The 21,828-nt window shown below is 37.9% G+C and overlaps 1 protein-coding gene across 1 annotated transcript; it reads right to left on the reverse strand.

The window, feature by feature from the left end:
* Positions 1-6: 6 nt before the first annotated feature.
* On the reverse strand, positions 7-18,311 carry PHAX (phosphorylated adaptor for RNA export). The gene is made up of 5 exons (XM_077138775.1): positions 18,200-18,311; positions 13,897-14,516; positions 10,245-10,365; positions 4,930-5,013; positions 7-1,573 (listed from the first exon to the last, which is right to left on the reverse strand). The coding sequence occupies exons 1-5, from the start codon at positions 18,293-18,295 to the stop codon at positions 1,304-1,306; spliced, it is 1,191 nt and encodes a 396-aa protein (XP_076994890.1). The 5' UTR covers positions 18,296-18,311; the 3' UTR covers positions 7-1,303.
* Between the last annotated feature and the right edge of the window lie 3,517 nt (positions 18,312-21,828).

A 21,828-nucleotide genomic window follows, 5' to 3' on the forward strand; every position in this document is an offset into this window, starting at 1 on the left:
TCTACAACTAATTGTTGTACTGTGCTTTGAAATTTATTGCTTTTTTGTATATATGTTATTTTTCACACACACAAAAAAGTAGACTGTGATGAAAAAATAGTATTTATTCCTTCTAGCCTCCTATATTTTGGAGTAGCTAGAAGGAAAAATCTGAGAGGATTGTATGGTATCCGATGACAAACTCTGGATCTGTTCTGTAACTACTTGTTGAAGAGTACTTTGAAAACTACTGCTTTTTTCCTTCTTTGCTTTGTATATATGTTACACTATACAATAAAAAAGTTAAAAAAAAAGTCATTTGACACTCTTTGAGGACTGCCAAAAATCTAATTTTATTTTTGCATTCTTTATAAATAAAAAACCAATAACCAGCATTTTCTTTTCCTACTTAGATCCAACTTCAATAACCATGTATTTCAGGAACTACTGAAAGACTTCAAGTACACTGTCTACAATGAATAGTTAGTTCATAATTGTATCATATATATATATATATTTTAACTATTGTCAACTCTTGGAACATGTTAAGTAAACTAACTTTATATTTTAATAAAAATTAGTAACTTGAAACTTCATGCAGATGTGACATTTGTAATATCTAACTCCTTAACATAAGGTAAACAGTCTTAGGCAAGCTGCCACTGAGAAATTTTTAATGTCCACAGTAATATACAGGTATGTCAGTTTTTAGTATATGAACATGTTAATTAATAAAAATTCAAAAAGTTAGAGTTAAGAACCAATATTCTTTGAAAAACATCTTTATTTACTCCCGGCCAAACAAATAAGTGGAAAAAGCCACCATTATAAACCTATTTTTTTTAGTGTCTTATCCTTAAAATTGCCTGAGTACCTAGAACACAGAAAAACCAAATTTGAATGCATCTGCAATAGCTGAACAATTTACATGTTCCATGAGGTTATTTTAATGGAATGTCTTGAAACCAAAACATAATTTATGGCAAACATAAGTCAGAAAAAGACCATAAACCTTTGAATGGCATATTATGACTTGAACAAAACTGATTATCACCTAGTAATAGTCACAATAATTAGCACATGCAACAGATTGAGAAATTAAATTCTCTGCTATATACATTGAAGTATTTTGTTATACATAAGAAATTTTTAAATGTTTCTATTAATCACAATCATCTCACATATATTCATTTTTAGTTAAAATACAGTTCTCTTTTCTCCAGATTTTCATGTTTATCAGTGCAAAGTAAAACAAATCTCAGTAGAAATGATTTCTTACGGTATTATTTTAGAAAGCCTTCTTCCTCAAATTGTCCAAAATGTATTAAAAGATGTCCAAATCGTGAGAATGATCAACCTCAATGGCTTCCTCTGTATCCAATTTTGCTTCTCCATGTCCTTCCTGTGATTCATCAAGAGAAGCCAGGGCCTCATTTGTGTCACTTGCAAAAGTTTCTCGTGATGTATCATCATCTTCTTGAAAATTTAAGCTTTTAATAGCTTGTTTCATTTTTTTCCCCAACACTTGTGTTCTCCTCTTCCTAGCAGCTTTTTTATTTTCATATTCCTTCTGATTTTCAATGTAGAAAATGTCCTATAATGAACAACTTCAGTAAGTTTTAAATATATTAAGAATTAATATTTACTAAGTTTGTATAAGGCAGGCCCTTTACACTCACTATCTTCATTTCTCACAAAAAACAATCAAATATTAGTCTCATTTTATAAATGATGATGCAGAGTCTGAGAGATTAGGTGCCCAATAAATAAAGAATGAAGATATGATTGAAACCCAACCTAATGTTAGCTATAGGGCCCAAGCTTGTTACACTGTAACACATCATGTCCAATAGTTTTCTAAATGGAAAGATACAACAGGAAAATCACGTGCTTAGGGCTTAAATATAATTTATCACACAACAAAACAGAAGTTGTTAGAAATAAAGACTTACTAACTTTGAAATGTCATCATCACCATATGTCATTGCCCATGATAAGAAACTGAGTCAGGCCTGAACTGTGTGAAAAATGATCGTGTCACCTACACAATGCAAGAAAAATTGCATCCCTTAAAAAAATTACTGCAATTAACATATGAGAATGTAAACCTCCATCGAAAACTTGGCTTGATTTGTCAAAAACAAGTCAGCATTATATATTAGCATTAACATGTGCATTATAAGCAGCATACAGAATCAGCAAGAATAAAGAACTCTGAAGTAAAGGGGGTAGGGGAAAGCTTCAGAACACGAGTGTTATGATGAAAAGGAGGAATAAAAGTATTTGCTAAAGAAATGAAGGATTGGAAGTGAAGGATGAGGAGTACATATATATGTGAGAAAGAAGTGCAGAAAGGGCAATAAGGTGAGTTCAGAATAAAATGAAGCTAGCTACCATTTAATGAATGAGCATTTTTATGTGCCAGGCATTATAAGAAATTCACATGTATATTATAATGAATATAGCTTCATTTTATCCTCACCAAAACCTTCTGGGGGTAGGCAAATTATTCTTCTTTTCAAATGAGCAAGTTTAGGCAAAAGATTAAAGAAATAAATAGTATGTGAAGTCTAAACTTACATCTGATTTCTCCAAATTCATATTCTTAAACCCTATTAGACTGCCTTTAAAAAAAGTGTGTTAATTCACAATTCTGCAAAGAGTTTACTTACCTTCAAACATCACAATAAAAACAAATCTCAAGTGGCACATCGCCTGGCAACACTGTGTAAAGTTCCCCTCACCCTTATCCCCAAATATGGTCAGCCTTATTAAAAAGGAACTTCATTCTCATGGGTTGAAGTTTAATTATTATCTAAGTAAGGAACTTCATAGAATAACGTGGGGAATAGCCCAAAGAAATGTTGCAACATCTGTTATAATGTAAGAAATGCAGGCAACAGATAATCTGAGAGCAGGTTTTTTCTATCTATATCTACATATAAATAATTCTACAAGTTAAGAACCTGATTGTATAGTTTGCAGAGGGAGATAACTATAGCTGAGGTTTTTTAATATGGTGAATTAACTTTGAACTTTTCCTACTCTTTTATTCTTCAAAACTTCATATTTCCTAAAACTAAGCTTAAGTAATTAGAGGTCATATACTAAAATAAATGCATAAAAAAAAAAAAAGGAAAACCCCCATCAGTCCAGTTCTGGCTTCCCAATTCTACCGACTGTAATTGTTAGCAATCTAATTAAAAGAACAACTATAACAACATCACTTGGATGGCCTATGAAATTAGCTTCAATAAAATTCTACTTGCCTTGATATCTTTTTCTCTAATAACAAACATAATCTATGCCCATGCAGCAAATGTAGAAAACAGAAAAATCTTTAAAAACCAAAACATCTATAATACCGCAAAACAAACCAAATCACTAGTAATATTTTTTACTTTTTCATCTATTTTTTCAGTCTCTTTTTAAATGCTGTATTTTAAAATTCAGAATGATTGTATTTTCTTAAAATTCCTTCTCAAAAACAGATACTAAAAGAATGTTCCCACAAGTCAACATTTTCCTATTATTAGATGTTCCAAGTGTTTCCATGCATAATTTTTTATAATGTAATGTCCTGGTAGTTTAACATATAACATAACAACATTAAAATCTTGTGGTACTTGTCAGACATGCTCTTGGTCTTAATCTGAGTTTCTATGAGACCCACTGTAAACAGGATCTCTTGAGGATGCTATTTTTCCCTAAGATGTGGCCCAAATGAATGAAGTAGGGCGTTAAATCTAGATTACTGGAGTCCTTTATTAGCAGAAACTGAGAAATCGCAAAAGTCACAGGGAGGACGAGATGGGAAGTCAGAAGTCAAGGGGGTCCAGGAGAGCGAGGGGAGGCACTGTCTTGTCACAGGAGAGCCCGGGAACCCAAAGACTGCCAGCTAGTCATGATACCACAGGTCCTAGAGAAAGCCAGCCGTCTGGGGTCTGAAACCATGAGACAACAAATTCCCATCGTTTAAGCCAACCCATCGTGTTGTGTTTGTAACAGTAGCTGGGAACTAAGACAAATCCCCCTCTCCAAACAATGACTTGGTTAAACTGAATTTCAAAGGTGTGATGCATGGCAGGCAATGGTGGCGCAGTGGCCAGAGACCCGGGTTCGATTCCTGGTGTCTGCCATGTTAAAAAAAAAAAAAAAAGAATGAAAAAGAAATTGCATAAAAAGGAAAGAAGTGATACAGTGAAAATTTGAAATTAGTAGTCTGTATGATCCCAGGCATATCATTTTTATTACTTTTCATTTGTAAAACAGGATAGCATCCACTTTGACTGACTGTGGTAAAGATCAAGTCATATAAAGTGCCAGGTATATGGTTAATAAATATTCATTTCCTATCTCCTGCCCTTGGAAATTGCCCAACATTTACTTACTTACAAAAAACTTTTCTATGTATTCTTTTATAGCTCTATTAAATAGGCAAGGCACATATTAAAAGTCCCCACTTCATGAATGAGAAAACTGAGGCTGAAGGAGATTAAATGATCCATTCATGGTTATATAACAATTAAATGGTAAAAGTAAGATTAAAATACAGGCTCTGAAACCTAGAGAATTACTTTTATCACACTATGCTATTTCTCTGAAAAGAGCAACATCTTGCTATTAAACAAACACCAAGAAAAATGATCGAAATAATTGTTTTGCTGAGGGAAAAAAAGCAGCCAAGGACTAGTTTCAGATGTACAATAACAGTAACATTTCCTACAAGATAAGATAGAAAAAAAAATGATTGGAAATGGTTAGCCAGAAAACTTTAGGAAAAAGAAACAAAACTGGAAAAAACACAACATATGTTAAAATGGAACATCAGCTCAAGAAAATGGCAAGACAGAAAGACAGAAAAGAAAGAAAAAGAAAATGAAGCTAGAGGCAGGACAGAAGTCAAATCATGATGGGTATCTTAAAAGACAAGAACATTGTCATTATTACCTTAATTTGTTCCTCACTGATACTGGGAGTGTTTTTCAGGAGATTCAGAAAAACGCCACCTGGTGTTCTTCTTCGACTACCGTTCTACAAAAATGAACAGAAAAATTATACTGTATAGACTCCTTCCTTGAACGGCCGAGGCATTAGAAGAGGCCTAAGAAGGTAAAAAGAAAACAAGATTTGAAGTCCAGTCCTGATTCTGACCCTTGTGAATCCACTAAGATTCAAAACTTCATCTACAAAATGAAGGCCAAAAGAAACTGATCTTTCATCCTTTTCCAATTCCCAAATTCTGTAATTTATAAACTCTCACAGTTGGGCAGTGCAATGGTGGCTCAGCAGGCAGAGTTCTCGCCTGCCATGCTGGAGACCCGGGTTGGATTCCCAGTGCCTGCCCATGCAAAAAAAAAAAACCTCACTGTACTAGGCTATCAGTTCAAATGAGCTAAAAAAAAAAATGACCCAATTTTCTCCTTTATCTGCCTTCTGGTCGAATCACTGAATATTCTACTAGGTATTAAAATATATCATAAGCCCTTGATAATTAAAACAGTGTGGTACTAACATACAAATACAATGAGCAATGACGCAGAATAGAAAATTCAGAAATAAAATCAAATGTACATGGGAATTTAGTCTATGATAAAAACAGTATTCAAACTATAGGAGTGAAATGGACTATATTCAATAACAGGTATTTGAAGCAACTGGATAGCCTATCTAGAGAAAGAGTAATTTGGACTCATATGTCTTTCCTTGTACCATAATATATTATAAAAGGATCAAATATTAAAAAAGATACTCATGTATAAAATAAGTCATAGAATATATATGCATACATACACACACATACATATAAAATAAATCAATGATACAACCATTCACTGGAATACTGGCAACTATAAAAAGAATGAGGAGGTTCTCTTTCTTAACTGATAAGAGAAGATTGGCAAGATACATTGAGTAAGAAAAAAAAGCAAAGTACAGAACACTGCGTATAATATATTACCATTTGGGTAAAAAAAAAAAAAGGGGGGGGGAGTGAACTGGGTGGCTAGAAGATAGGAGTTAGGAGCCTAACCTTTCACTGTATACTTTTATTCTGATTTTTGAACTATGTGAATGCACTAACTGTTCAAACCGAATTAAAAAAAAAATTAAATCAATGAACATATACATTTTACAAGACAACTTTGTGATCACTGTTTTTTCTTTTTGCACAGGCAGACACTGGGAATCGACCCTGGGTCTATGGAATGGCAGGCAAGAATTCTGTCACTGAACCACTGTCGTACCACCCTTGAGATCACTTTTTTAAAAACATATATAAATACATGCTCACTGCAGAAAAGTAGTAAAAAAGATTGGTTATATTTTAAAACTTCAACTTCTGTCTTAGACCAAAGGGAGAGAGATTTATTTGGTGCAAAATTTATACTTTGAGTAATGCATTTCCTAATTTAATTTGTATGGTCAGTTCTGCTGAACACCATAAGTACATGGAATCTTGAATAGGGTGTGAGACTTTGTTGGTTTATAAAGGTTGGTATGATTCCCTGATACATCCTAGAGTAACCTGGGCAGTGAATTTATCTGCAAGGTCCCACTGGGGCACTGGGGAGAAAGGGGGAAAATATTCAACTTCCCCATTTGGAGAATTTCTGATATTATCGCAAGCAATGGAGACAACCAAATCAATAGGCCAAGCCCTCAATCTTGGGGTTTGCCCCTATGAAAGGTATTTCTGCAGAGGACAGGCTAGCCTACTTAAAATTAGGCCTAAGAGTCACCCCCAGAGACCCTCTTTAGTTGCTTAGATGTGGCCTCTCTAAGCTGGTACGGCAAGTGAACTCATTGCCCCCCACCCCCCCCACTATGTGGGACATACCTCCCAGGGGAATAAATCTCCCTGGCAATGTGGGACAGAAATCCTGGGATGAGCTGAGACCCAGCATCAAGGCACTGAGAAAAGCTTCTCAAAAAAAAAGGGGTAAGAGAGAAATGAGGAAAATAAAGTTTCAGTGGCTGAGAGACTTCAAAGTCAAGAGGTTATCCTGGAGGTTATTCTTACGCATTATACAAACATCCCTTTTTAGTTTATGGTGTAATGGAGTCGCGAGAGGGAAATACCTGAAACTGTTGAGCTGGTTTCCAGCAGCCATGTTTCTTGAAGATGACTGCATAATGATACAGCTTTTACAGTGTGACTACGTGATTGTGAAAACCTTGTGTCTGATGCTCCTTTTATCTAGGTTTTGGACAGATGAGTAAAAAATATGGATAAAAAATAAATAATGGAGGGACAAAGTTTAAAATAAATTGGGTAGATGGAAATATTAGTGGCCAATGAGAGGGAGAGGTAAGCAGTATTATAAGTAATGAGTTTTTCTTTTTTATTTCTTTTTCTGGAGTGATGCAAATGTTCTGAAAAATGATCATGGTGATGAATACACAACTACGTGATGACATTGTGAGCCAATAATTGTACATCATGTACAGAATGTTTATATGTTAAGATTTATCAATAAAAATACTTGAAAAAAAAAAAGGATGGGTAAAAAGAAAACATCACCCATAATCCCACTACCCATAGGAAACCACTGTAACATTTTGGCACATACAATCTTTCACTTTATTATGTGCCACATGTATTTTTGAACCCCACTTCCCAAAATGGGTACAAACAGATTTATAATCCATGTTCTTTTCAATAAATAGTTCACTCACACAATCTTCCATTTCAAAGAGATTGCTGAGACTTGGCAAGCTAATGGTTATTTTTGGATTTTTCTCTTTAGACTGGCCAAAATTTTGTAGTCATCCTTGAGTTTTCCTTTTCTTACATCTTACATCTAAGGAAATTCTCTTGGCTCTACCTCTCACATACATGCAGAAACTGACAAATTTTCATCACCCCAGTGCTACCACTCCAGTCAGAGCCACCATCAATCTCTCACCTGGATTACTGGATTAGCCTCCTAAAACAGTTTTCTTGCTTCTACCCTTGACCCCATATTCAAGGGTCAACATTGAATGTGGGGTCAAGGCTATTCTCAACAAAGCAGTAAAAATGAAATATATGGCTTATCTGTTCAAAACCCTTCAAGGGCTATTTCATTCAAAGTAAAAGCTCAATTTCTTAAATGGCAAATACGTCTCCACTAGATCTTGCCCCACATTTCTCTCTGACCTCGTATCTTACTCCCTTCCTCAAGCACTCTGCTCCTGCCACAATGGTGCCTTGTTCATAAGAAGCACCAAGGCCAGGCAGAATGGAGTGAGCTACATCATGGAAGTCCAAGACTGAAGCCTATCTTTATTTAAAATTTCATTCATCATGGATTTTTTGGTTTTGCTTTTTGAAAATGTGCAATTAAAATATTTATCTTAAATCCCAGCACCATTTGAACAGTGAATAAAAAGTATTTGCAAAGTCCCCTTGGGGTAATGTTTGTGTTTGTATGTTGTTTGGTTTTATTAATAAAAATAATAATAAAAAAAAGATATCTAAAAAGAAAAAAATATTTATCTTGAATATTAAGTTGTTTTTTCCCCTTTTTTGGCACTCTCTCAAATTCTGAGCTCAAGGTTCTAAATATCTCACTAACTTCAGCACAGACCCGGTCCTGCCAGGCACACTTCTCTTCTACAATGGTTATTACTTTTTTTTTTTTAAACTTCTCTTTTATTTTTACATGGGCAGGCACCGGGAATCAAACCCGGGTCCTCTGGCATGGCAGGCAAGCATTCTTGCCTGCTGAGCCACCGTGGCCTGCCCAACAATGGCTATTACTTTTGCCTGGTCTGCTCTTTCACCTTCTTCATGTCCCCACTCAGATGGCACCCTCTCTATAAGGTCTACCCTGACTCTAATTTAATTTGCGATATCTCCTCTTCTGTGTATATCCATTTGACCAGTTTCTTTTCCTATAGCACTTATCACTTTCTAACATATTAAGTTATTATACTTAATGCTTACAGACTATTTCCCTCCCACCCCTAATTACAACATAAGCTCCCTTGTGTCTAGAACAGTGCTTGACCCCTAGTAGGCACTCAATAATCATTTAAAGAAAGAACATATTAAAAAGAAGTGAATTTGAACTTCCATCTTCCTAATAAGCAGATTTGCATTAGCATACTAGAATATAAAGTTTTATTACTATAGTATTAAAAAATTGATGAATCTACAACTTTGTGCTTAACTATATGAAAATCCAAGTACATTAGAATGACACAAATAGGAAAGCCAGTGTATTTGTGATTTTAATTTGTGTGGTTGCTAACTTCTGCTTTGACTTTTGTAACTTGTATGTCCACAGGTTGCTTCCTTGGCCAACGATATCAACTCTGGTTTCTTTTCTCTTCATTTCCACAGCATAATACTGATCTACCCTCCATGAAGTCACTGTTCAGATCCATGAGTAGTAAGGAGAGAGCCATTCAAATTTCATCCTCACCCTGTGCTGAAAGCTGAATTAGATGAGCTCTACAAAACCATTCCAAGGGATAAACTATCACTACCAGTGGAGTAGCCTTAGCCAGGGGATCACTCTTGCCATTCTGAACCAATAAACAGTGTTTCTCAACCTTTTTTTTTTCATTCTTGTTCCTCCACTCCAAGGAGCCTTTTAAGACATTTTTTCCTATTCATTCCCATCACCCATAAAATTAATAGATAAACTGCATTTCTATCTGTGCTTTATATATAATAAAAGTAATATTGTTTACCCCTCAAGAACTAATCTGTCTTAACATATAATTAAATGAACCACAAGTAACATGTTCAGTTCACCACTGCTCTGCACTGTGATGAGTACTTCTTCCATATGCATTATCTCATCTAATCCTTAACAACATAGGATTAATTCCCATTTTATGGCTGAGGAGACTGAATCTAAGAGAAGTCAAATAATTTAGCCAAATCTCACAGCTAATAAGTAGTGGATCCAGAATTCAAGGTATCCAAATGCCAAAGCCCGTATTCTCAAAATCTGAACTCCCAGGCTCCTTTCCAGACACTCTGCCTTAAAATTTCAGCCCCTATCATGGATGAATCATATAACACAGGTGCTGTTGCCTACTAACAGGCTATAACTTATCTTCTTTTTTTTGTAAGTAAAGTATTCACTGCAAGACAGAATATACCAAATTTCTAAAATTCAGTCTTCACTGTTGAAGTTTTCTTTTTTTTTTTAACTCTGAAACATGCTGCAATAATTTATGATAAATAAGACCCAACAATCAGAGGCAAGTTTATTTTGTTAATATAAAAAAAATTATATAAGAGAACAATAAAATGCAGTTAGTCTTACCATAATAAAAAGGCCACCATTTTGTTCAACTTCAGCAGTTTCCATCAGAAGCTCAATTGCCTTTTTGTTCCCAATTATCCTTACTACTCGGGCTATCAGATCTTTCTTTGGTTCCTGTAACCTGGTAAGGAACAAATAAAGTACTATTAACATCTTTGTTATATAAAGTTGACGAAATCTACTTTCACCTCCAATTTAATCCCCAACAGGAATCAAAATCCCATTCCAGGAATGTATGGCTTTCTAAATCTTTAATATGTAACCTTAGAATCACTGACATGGAAACATTTCACATTCAAGGAGAGTGACCTGAAGGTTCCATCTCAAGTCGTATACCTGGCGTGCTCATGTGCCTTAATGGATTATGGCGGATGTTGAAATACATGTACATATACAGCAAAGTAAATGCAAGCCTAAGTGACAAAGAAGATAAAACTAGTCTACTTTTGTAAAAACAATTTACAGACATATGCCATGCTTTCAATTATTATACCTAAAAATAGCTCTCCTAAATCCAGAGGCTTCTGGGAGCTTTAAAATGGACAGCACCTTTCCCTTACACACTTTTGCTTCAAAATAAAGGATAGAAACAGTCAATATTTACTGATGCCTTACTATGGGGCGTAAGTACAATTCTAAGAACCTCATTTTCAGTACATTATCTCAGTTAATTCTCTCAACAACCATAAGAGGTAAGTAATTTTCATTTTACCATTGGTAGATTAAAAACACAGGGCTAGTTTAATTAACTCTTCTAATTTGAGCATCCACACTCTGTAGCGATAAAGAATAATAAACAGTGGAGAAGTCTTACTGGTTCCCTAATCAGACCTGTTATCCTGTTTCTTCTCAACAGGAGGCAATTCATTATTGGGACCATGGTAGACCCAGGTCTGACAAATTAAATCTGTGACCTTGGACAAGACACATTAACCAGTGGGCCTTGGTTCCTTTGTTTATAAAGTGAATGCTTTTATTTCCTTCCAGCATTCAAATTCTAAATTTCCCCATATTTTAAAAATCTACCATTGGAGTGCTGGTATGCAGCAGAGGAACTTAACTATTTGGTCTTGGGTCAGAAGCTAGACAGATTGCTAGACAAAAGGAGAAAAACTTGAGGAAAAAAGTTTAATTTAAAATTCATGGTAGCATTCATATTTATAGCACCAATGTACATTTTGAAACTTTCTTTTAGAGATGGGAAGTATGGGGAAGGGAAAAGAGGGGTGAGTGTGAAGGGGTAGATGAAAGCTGTAATTTAAAAAAAAAAAAGCTTGGGTAAAGGAAATTATTTTGATGAAATATATTTTATTTGATCTGGGTATTTTTGGACCATATTATTAAATTAACAACAGTTGAGTTGTTCAAGTGAGAGTTTTGATAAGCCATATATGGATGCATTGTGAATCACTTGCCAGTTGTACTTTATGGAGCTTATTTTATGATTTAAAATACTGTACTGTACATAGGAGGTATGTTACCTTCTCCTTATCTGTATCTTTACCATATACTTTGATATTTGAAATGTTATGTACTGGAAAGGCCACTTATATTTCTAGAACAGATTGGATTTTATGCAACCTATTTTCCTTGAATTAATAGTAATAAAAAAATGAAAAAAAAATCTAACACTGATCAAGATATGTTTGCCTAAGGGGAAAAGAAGCGTAACAAATAAGGTATCAGTGACTGAGAAAGTTCAGAGTTGAGAGGCTACTCTGGAGTTAGACAATGCTATCATAGTTTGCCAAACCCCAACCAAAACCGTTCCTGCCAATACTAAAGAACACCTAGGGTGTTACATAAGAGTCTACAAAGGTTTCATGCATTAGGGTTACTTTCCAGAAACTTACAACCTCCAGATGGGTCCCTAGACCAGTTAAGTTCTTAAGTGCAGAGGGGCTAGCCTCTCAGAACATCAATTAGTTCCATCTCCCTATCCATATTATTGACAGCCCCTTCCAACATGAAAAAGTTAGAATGGGCAAAGCCTAATACCCCTACAGAATGGGAGAAAGATTAAACGTGATAGTGGAGTTATACAGAGAAGGTAGGGTTTAACAAATGAGTATGATTGCTGAATCATAATATTGATTTTTCTTTTAGTCTCCAGTGTCTTGGAGCAGCTAGTAGTAAAAGCCTAAAAATGTGGAACTGTAACCCATATCAAACTCTGAAATCTGTTGTATAACTAATTGCTACAATGTGCTTTGAAATGTACTGTTTTGTATATGTTATTTTTAACAAAAAGAAAAAAGTAGATCGATGATAAACGCACACCTATACGATGATACTATGAATCACTGATTGTACACTTTGGATGATAACATAGTATGTGAATATATAAAACAAGGGGAAAAAAAAGTTTGCCTGTCTCATTTTCCCACCAGGCATAGCATCTTGAACCATAGCTTTCAAATATGCAAAACTGCGATTTAAAGCTAATTAATAAAAATTTGAACTTGCTAAAATGCATGATTTGTAAATTTACCATATACCAAGTATGCTGGTTTGAAATGCTGTATGTACCCTAGAAAAGCCATGTTTTAATCCTAATCCCACTTCGTAAAGGCAGCTGTTTAATCCCTATTCAGCACTGTATTCTTGAAACAGTAATTAGGTCATCTCCCTGGAGATGGGATTCGGCCTTCTTGAACCAAGGTATCTTTCCCTGGATGCCTTAGATTGGACATTTCTATAGATTTGTTTTAAATGGGACATTTTCTCAGCCTTGGAACTGTAAACTAGCAACTGATTAAATTCCCCTTTTTAAAAGCCATTCTGTTTCTGGTATATTGCATTCTGCATATATATCTAGTTTACTAGCTGCATTCTGGCAGCTAGTAAACTAGAACACCAAGCAATTCTACTATTTGATTTTTACCCAAGAGAAGTAAAAATACATGTCCAAAAATCTAATTACTCATAATAGCCAAAAAGTGGATATCACCTCAATGTCCACCAATTGGTGAATGGATAAACAAAACATGGTATAGTCAAACAATATAAAAGTTTAAATAAAAAAGAACGAGCTACTGACTCGTGCTACTACATGGACGAATCTCAAAAACATGCTAAGTGACAGAAGCCAGACATGCAACCACATATTGAATGATTCGGTTTTAATGAAATGTCCAGAAAAGAAAAATTAGAGACAGAAAGTAGATTAGTGGCTGCCTAGGGAATGGGAACGGGAATTAAATGTAGATAATGAAGGACCTTACTGGGGTGGTGGAAACGTTCTAAAACTGGGCAAATTCACTAAAAATCACTGTATCACAGATTTGAAATGAATAAAATGTATTCATTTGTATGTAAAATATATCAGTAAAGTTGTAAAAAAGTCATAAATACTTGAAAACACTGCAAAAAACAATGAATTTAAAAGATGTTTTATTTAATGAGCTATCTGGTATTAAATGAAAAGAGCGGCTTAAACTTGATAACAGTATGCAAAACATTCTATTAAGCCTGTTCACATTTAAGAAAACACAAATGTATTCATATAATCAACTAAGCCCAGGCTTTGTTCTTTAAATAAAAAGTTTCAAAAAGGAACATCATCATTAAAGGACCTGTAATCTATTTTATAGCCTACAAATGGAGGACATTTGGTAAAGTGCTCAAATGGAGGACAAATTTAAATGCTCACCTGAAAGAAATTTCATCAGCTACTTTTTCTTGAGGATCTTCTTCTGTGATCTTATATCGGCCTTTATAGTTCATTTCCACTCTGTCCCCTAGTCTCTCTTTGACAGGTCGTTTCCGTTTGAGATGACCCTGCCCATTTTCCTCTTCCTTTGATCCCATTTTTTTACCACCATGCATATAGTCATCTAGTTCTTTGTCTAATTCTTTTGAAAGCTCTTGAGATTCCTTCTTAAGTTTCTTAGCAAGCAAATAATTGTAGGTCTCAGATTGCCTGCTTTTGTCAATAGTGCCATCCATTCCCAAAATTCCCAGTTCAGTGGCCACCGCATCTTGATTCTGTTCCTGCAGCACAGCACCCCATATGTTGTTAATCTTCTTTCCTCCAGCAACAAGTGGTTTCTGGCTGCTCTGGCCAAACTGAGAAGGTTCTGATTTGGGAGGAGGGTTAAAACACTTCTGCCGCTTGCGTTTCCAAAGAGAGCTATCATCATCTGAATCAGAAAAACTCTCTTCACTTGAATCCACACTTTGAACAGTCCGATAATGTGATACTGGCACACAGGCTGCTGCTTCAGTACCCTGGAAGGGCCTCACTGCTACGTCATCCCCACCTAATATTTTCTGCAAGTGAAAGAGTACAATCAATTCTACAAAACACATTAACCCTACCCATCATGCACTATTGGAAAAAAAAAGGGGGGGAAGTTTGCAGCTGTTTTGAAGAACTGATCTTCAAAAACATTCTGAAATTAAGTACGAACTTTTTTAAAGTTCCACATATTTGCCAACTGTAAACAAACAAATTCCTATTTCTACAGCAAATACAGCACTTATTTCCGAAAGCTCTAATTCTCACCTAGACTGATCATTTTTAGAAGATTTTCAATCTCTTCGGTTACTGTCAGAATGCTTGAAAAGACAGGTACAATAATTGTTACTGGCAGTTAAAAGGGAATTTTTCCTTTTTTCCAAAGATGACTGTCTTGCATTTAAATACATCAATTTCCTTTAAATGATTTTGTGACTATACTCCTTTTAGATTAAATGGTAAATTCCTAGAACTAGGAACCCCTGACATATTTTTTTTAAATCTTAAGAGCCCATGATACCTCGACACATTCCAGAGTGTTTTGGGTAGAAAATAAAAAGTCTCCTTGAGGGCCTGGGGAAAAAATGTGGAACCATTAAACTTTATCATCTGGGGAATTTCTAATGTCCTCTCAAGCATTAGTGACTCCCAATTTAATAATCAATTTAAGTCTTGAACTTGAGGCTTGCCCTTATGAAACATTTCGGTAATGTCAAAGCTAAGCCTATTTATAATTATGCCTAAGAGTCATTCTCAGAGAACCTCTCTTGTTGCTCAAATTCGGCCTTTCTTTCTCTAAGCCAATTCTGCCAATAAACTCACTACCCTCCTCCCTATTTGAGACATGACTGCCAGGGGTGTAAGACTCCCTGGCAACGTGGGACATGACTCCCAGGGATGAGCCTGGCCATGTCATTGTGGGATTGAGGATGCCTTCTTGACCAAAAGGAGATTTCAAATGGAGACGAGAGGTCATTTTGGAGGTTACTCTTACGCAAATTTCAGTCAGATACTGCAAAATGCCACAGTACGCCAAGCATCAACCAATAATAGTCCTGAAAACCATAAACAATCCCCTGGGTTCTAAAACTCTATAAAAGTCTCTTAGTAAGTTTATTTGCTCAGAAACTTAAGGCATCCAGATCATTTCTCTGCCAAATAAGGTCTGAAACTCAGAGGTACCAATCTCTACAAGAGTATCAACCAGTGTCATTACCCTACCCCATAAGATCAACACCCTTTCCCAGCGTAAAGTTAAAATGGTCATTACTCAGATATCCCTGAGGACTGAGTGACAGGGTGAAAGGGAGGAGGTATAACTGAAAATAGGATTTGGCAAATGATTATGACTACTGATGCAATACTTAGATATTTCTATTTAGTTTCTGGTATATTGTAATAGCTAGAGGGAAACACCTGAAATTGTTGAGTTGTGGAAACACTTAAAATTGAATTGTTAAGACAACAACTTAAGAGTCCATGTCTTTCAATCTACCAAGTAAATCTATGTAAAATAACCCAATTCTTGATCTTTGATAAGGACTATATAACTTTTGTCATGAGACTATAAAGGCCTTGTGACTGACACTCCCTTTGCCTGGGGTATGGATACCTGAGTATTTATATACATATATGTATATGTATATGTATATAGGGGACACGGGGTGTGCCAGTTTGAAACTGTATACCCCAGAAAAGCCATGTTCTTTAATCTTGATTCAGTATTGTTTAGACTTACACCTTCGGTTTAGGTTGTTTCCATGGAATGCAACCCACCCCAATAGTGACTGGATCTTTTTGATTAAGTTGTTTCCATCGGGATTTGACCCCAATTGGGGGTGCGACCTTCTGATTAAGTGGTTTCCATGGAGACATGTCTCCCACATTCAAGGTGGGTCTTAAATCACTTAATGAATCTTTTAAGAGGGAACCATTTTGGAAAAAGCTTTAAAGGCCAACACAGCAGAGACATATAGAGATGCAGAAAGAAAACACCCCGGGGGAAGCCATTTGAAACCAGAAGTCAAAGGACCAGCAAACACCAGCCACTGCTTCTCAGATTGGACGTTGTTAAGTCAAGGTAATCTTGATGCACTGGATGCTTTAATTTTGACAATTTTAGGGTTTAGAATTGTAAATCTGTGACTTAATAAATTCCCTTTATACAAGCCAACCCATTTTTGGTATACTGCATTTTTGGCAACATTAATAAACTAAAACAAGGGGTAGGAGATGTTGGGAATTCTTTTTTTAAATTTCCTTATCTAGAGTAATAAAAATGTTCTAAAACTTATTGTGGTGTTGAATGCATAACTATATGATGATGTTGTGAGCCAGTGATTGTATATTTCAGATGGTTTATATAGTGTGTGAATATATCTCAATAAAATTGCTTTAAAAAAGTTATGGTAATGGAGAACGGTGCTGGTAGCACAACATCCTGAACGTAATTAACATCACTGAATTGTACGCACGAAAGAAGTCAAATGGGAAATTTTATGTTGTATATGTTACCACAACAAGAATTAAAGTTCAATAAAAAACAACAACTTAAGAGTCCATGTCTTGCAATCTACCAAGTAAATCTATGTAAAATAACTTGAAAGAGATTGAAAAGCAAAATATTTTGGTATCAGTTTCCTAAAACTTTTTTTTTTTTTAATTTTTAATTTTTTTTTTACATGGGTAGGAATCGAACCCGGGTCCTCCGGCATGGCCGGCGAGCATTCTTGCCTGCTGAGCCACCGTGGCCAGCCCCCTAAAACATTTTATATCCAAACGGAGTCATCTTTGCTTTTTGTACTATACACCAAACCAAATATTTGTTGAGCTTCCATTACGCGCTACAAATGGAGGGGGATACAAATCAATAATATTATCAGGATCACTGCGTGCTCCATGCGCCGCTGGATCCTCGCAACCACCCTAACAGCAACATAACTATTACCATCCCCATTCTACAGATGAGGATGCCGAGGCCTCGAAGCGCAACGCCTTGCCCCAGATCACACAGCGGCGGCACCACGCTTTGAATGCCGGCATTCTGGCACCACACGGCTCTCAAACAGCGTACTACCCAGTACGGCAGCCCAGACAAACAGCCACCTAGAAAACCGGGAGGCTGGTGCCCCGGAGCCGCGTGGCGAGGCTACGTCCGCTGGAGAGATGGAAAACCAGGCTCTGAGCGAGTGACGAACTTCATTCTCAGGCCGCAGACTCTCCAGCAGTTCAGGGCAGACTCTGGGCGAAAAGAGCGCCTTGAGCTGTTTGCGCCGATGTGCCCAGGTCCAACATTTTCGGCCGAATCTGCCCTTCCGAGACGACCTAGCGGCTCTGGTTGGGGAAGCCTTTACGTTTAGGGAACGAAGAAAGGCGCGGGGAGGACGGAGCTAGCGGTGACCCCGCCTCCAGGAGGCCGCGAGCTCCGCGGCCGCCGCCCCTCGCAGCAGACTCCACGCACGGCCCCCGGGCCCCGCCGCCACCCCACGCCTCAGCCTGTCCCTCACTCTCGAAGCTGCAGCCCAGCACCGCCTTCCGCAACCAGCCTCCGCGCCCCGGGCCGAGGAAGGCCGCGACCCTCACAGCCTCGCATCACCCTCCAGGCGCCGCCACCCCACCCGGCACCGCCCTTCCTGGCAGGGGTTCCTCGCTGCCCGCGCGGGAGCGTCCGCCCGCGCTCCCGGCTCAGGAACCCCCTCCAGCCCTCCACACTCACCGGCACCTGCAGCGGCTTGTCGCTGGGCGCCACTATCATGTCAGAATCCGAGTCAGAGAGCTGCCCATCTTCCATGGCGCCGGCGTCGTGCGCCATTTTCCCGCGGCGCGCAGGTCAGAGGAGCACTTCCGGCGGGCTCAGAGGAGCACTTCCGGCGGGCGGTGCGGCGGCGGAAGCGGGCGCGAAGGTTCCGGGGGCGCTGCGGCGCGGGGACGTGCGCCGACGCCCGGGCCGGGGCTCTGTCCAAACTGGCCCGGGACGCGTTATCGTGGCAAAGGGTCGAACGGCTTCGGGTTCGAATCCCCCGTTATCCCCAGCAGTTGGGCGTGTTTTCCTCCAGACGGGCTTCGCGTGAACATAAACCTGGGCCGGGGCAGCGCCGCCCTCTGCGCTGGAGGCTCTGCTCTGGCCTCCGCCCGAGCGGGAGCCCGGCCGCCTCCCACGCTGTTGTTCCGGCGCAGCCTCGTCTGTCCGGGCCTCAGCGCTCCGCGGCGCTGCTCCGTCGGCCTGCAAGACCCGCCCCAGTCCCCAGTACCATCCTTTTCTCTTAATTCGGGTTTCTGACTAGATACCACCTCCTCGGAGAAGCCCTCAACTACCGGCGCGGAAGCCGGGTCCCTGCTGCCACCCACGGACGCTCTCAGGTTCCTCACGGCAGCGACGCTTACGTGTTCGTGTTTTGTTGTGTGTTTCTGCGCCTGTTTCCCACTAAACTGCCCGCTTTATTTTATTATTATTTTTACATGGGCAGGCACCGGGAATCCAACCCGGGCCCTCTGGCATGGCAGGCAAGCGTTCTTGGCTGCTGAGCCGCCGTGGCCCGCCCCGCCTGCTTTATTCACTGTTGTTTCTCCGAGTGCCAAGCGCGCAATGACTGTTTGCACGTGGTAGGTGGATCAGTAAAGATTTATTACATGTGTTTTAGGTAAATGGGTTCTTATTCTTTGTACCTGTAACCTGCCTTTAACATGGTTATAGCAGTGTATCCTGGAAACCTTTCCATGTCAGAATATAGAGCCAGCTTCCAGTATTTAATCCCTCATTGTGTCGAAGTACCCTCATTTATTTAACAGTTCTCTGCTGGTGTACATTTAGTATGTGGCCAGTTGTTTCTAATTATCAAAATGTTGAGATTAAGATATATTTTTACAAATTTTTCTTATTCCCTTAGGATGGATTTTTGGACTGTGTGGAAAAGAATGCATTCAGATTTTTTCTTTATTTTTATTAAATTTTTGTTGTTGTTTTTAGAGGAGTTGGGTGAAATATCACACATAAAATACAGAGTTCCCATATACCACTCTTTTATTAACCCCTTGCATTAATTAGGTACGTTTTGCATACAGATTTTTGAAATGTGCATTTAAGAGCTGGAAAGTTCCAATCTCTTGTTATGACAAATGAAGAGAGAGAGATCACATAGCTAAGTTATTGCAGAGCTGAGTCTGGATTCCAGGTCTGCTAACTCATTGACAACTTTATTATTTTACCTTTCATATTTAGAGTTACAATCCACCTGGAGTTGATTTTGAGTAAGGTGTGAGGTAGGAGTCAAGTTTTGTGCTAAAATTAACATTTAACTGAATTTGCTTTAGCAAATATTTATCAATACATCCTTCTAGCCACCCTTCAATCCTTTTTATTTTTAAGCTGCGAAGGCATGATGCAATTAAGGTGTACATTCACTCCTAAATACTTCAGCATGCATATGATTAAGAAGTTGTCGATGTTTATTTATGTTTTTTTTTAAACTGTGAATTATGACATAAATACAGAAAAGCAATAAATTTCCAGGTACAGTTTAACAAGTAGCTGTAAAACAGATTTTAAAGTTTGGTGTGGATTCCATTTCCATAATTTTTTGTTTATTCTTCTAGCTGCTCCAAGACACTGGAGACCAACAGAAATATCAATATAATGATTCAACCGTCATATTCATTTGTTAAATCCTATTTCTCCTTCTCTTTAAGTAACATATACATAAGAGGCATACATTTCAAGGCACATTGCAACAATTGTAGAACAGATTTGAGAGTTTGGAATGGGTTACAATTCCACAATTTTAGGTTTTTATTTATGGCTGCTCGAAAATACTGGATCAGTATAATGATTCAGCCGTCATATTCCTTTGTTGAGCCTGACCTTCTCTGTATAACTCCACCATCACCTTTGATCCTTTTCCCACTCTCTAGGGGTATCTGGGCTATGGCCATTCTAACTTTTTCATATTGGAAAGGGCTGTCAATAATATGGGATAGGGGGATGGAACTAGCTGATGTTTTGGAGAGTCTGGCCCCTTTGCATTTCAGGACTCACCTGCTCCTGGGACCCTTCTGGAGGTTGCAGGTTTTGGAAAGTAACCCTAGTGCTTGGAACCTTTGTAGAGTTTTATGTAATGCCCTAGGTGTTCTTTAGGATTGGCAGGAATGGTTTTGGTTGGGGGTTGGCAAGTTATGTGGTTCTTTTTTTAATTGAGGAAAATTTACATATCTTTAATGAGTTCTGACAAATGCATACATAATGAAAATTATCAGATGCAGAACATTACCATCAACTCAGATCAAGACCCCTCTAAGTAAATTCCTACTCCATCCCCTCAGAGATTAGTTTTGGTTTGTCCTAGAACTTTATGTAAGTGGAATTAAATAGTATGTACTCATATGGCTAAGACTTCTTTCAATCGGTTTAATGTTTTTGATTTTCATTGTCAAAATGTACATCAATAGTTTTTTCCTTTTTACTGCTAAGTAATATTCCATTTTATGAATGTACCGCAGTTTATCCATTCCCCTGTTGATGGATGTGTTAGTTGCTAGCTGCTGGAATGCGATATACCAGAACTAGAATGGCATTTTTTAAAAGGGGAATTTAATAAGTTACAAGTTAACAGTTCTAAGAATGTGAAAATGGCCACATTAAGGCAAGGCTATGAAAATGTCCAAGTTAAGGCATCCATGGAAAGATACCTTGGATCAAGAAGGCCAATGATGTTCAGGGTTTCTTCTCAACTGTAAAGGCGCATGGCAATATCTCCTAGCTTTTCTCTCCAGGCTCCTCCAGTGGCTTCCTGAGAGCTCTGTCCGTTCTCTTGGCTCTATCGGTTCTGGTGGCTCTTAAGGTTTTTTTCAAAATGGCTCCCTCTCAGAGGGCTCCAGTAAGCAACCCCACCTTGAATGGGTGCAGACGAACATCTCTATGGAAACCACTAATCAAAAGTTACCACCCACAATTGGGTAGGCCACATCTCCATGGAAACAGTAAAAACACTCCAATCCAGCAATATCGAATGAGAAATAAAGAACTTGGTTTTTCTGAGGGTACAAAACAGATTCAAACTGGCACAATGGACATCTGGGCTCTTTCCAGTTTGGGGCTGTGATGGTTAAGTTCATACGTCAACTTGGCTAGGTTATGGTGTCCAGTTGTTTGATTAAGCAAGAGCTGGTCTGATTGTTACTGTGAGGCTATTTCGTGGATTTAAATCATTAGTTGATTGATTGCATCTATGACTGATTACATTGTAATCAACTGAGAAAATTGCTTCAACAATGAGAGATGTCTCATCCAATCATTTGAAGGCCTTGAAAGGAGACCTGATGATTTCAGCAGTCAGAACGAAGAATTTCCAT

Source organism: Tamandua tetradactyla, chromosome 21 (genome assembly GCF_023851605.1).
Source record: "Tamandua tetradactyla isolate mTamTet1 chromosome 21, mTamTet1.pri, whole genome shotgun sequence".
NCBI classification, from domain to species: Eukaryota; Metazoa; Chordata; class Mammalia; order Pilosa; family Myrmecophagidae; genus Tamandua; species Tamandua tetradactyla.

Coding starts and splice junctions, on each gene's coding strand:
- PHAX (XM_077138775.1), bottom strand. CDS start 18,295: ATGGCGCACGACGCCGGCGCCATGGAAGATGGGCAGCTCTCTGACTCG. Junction 14,517..18,199: donor ACAAGCCGCTGCAGGTGCCG/GTGAGTGTGGAG, acceptor TTTCACTTGCAG/AAAATATTAGGTGGGGATGA. Junction 1,574..4,929: donor TCAGTGAGGAACAAATTAAG/GTAATAATGACA, acceptor TGTTCATTATAG/GACATTTTCTACATTGAAAA.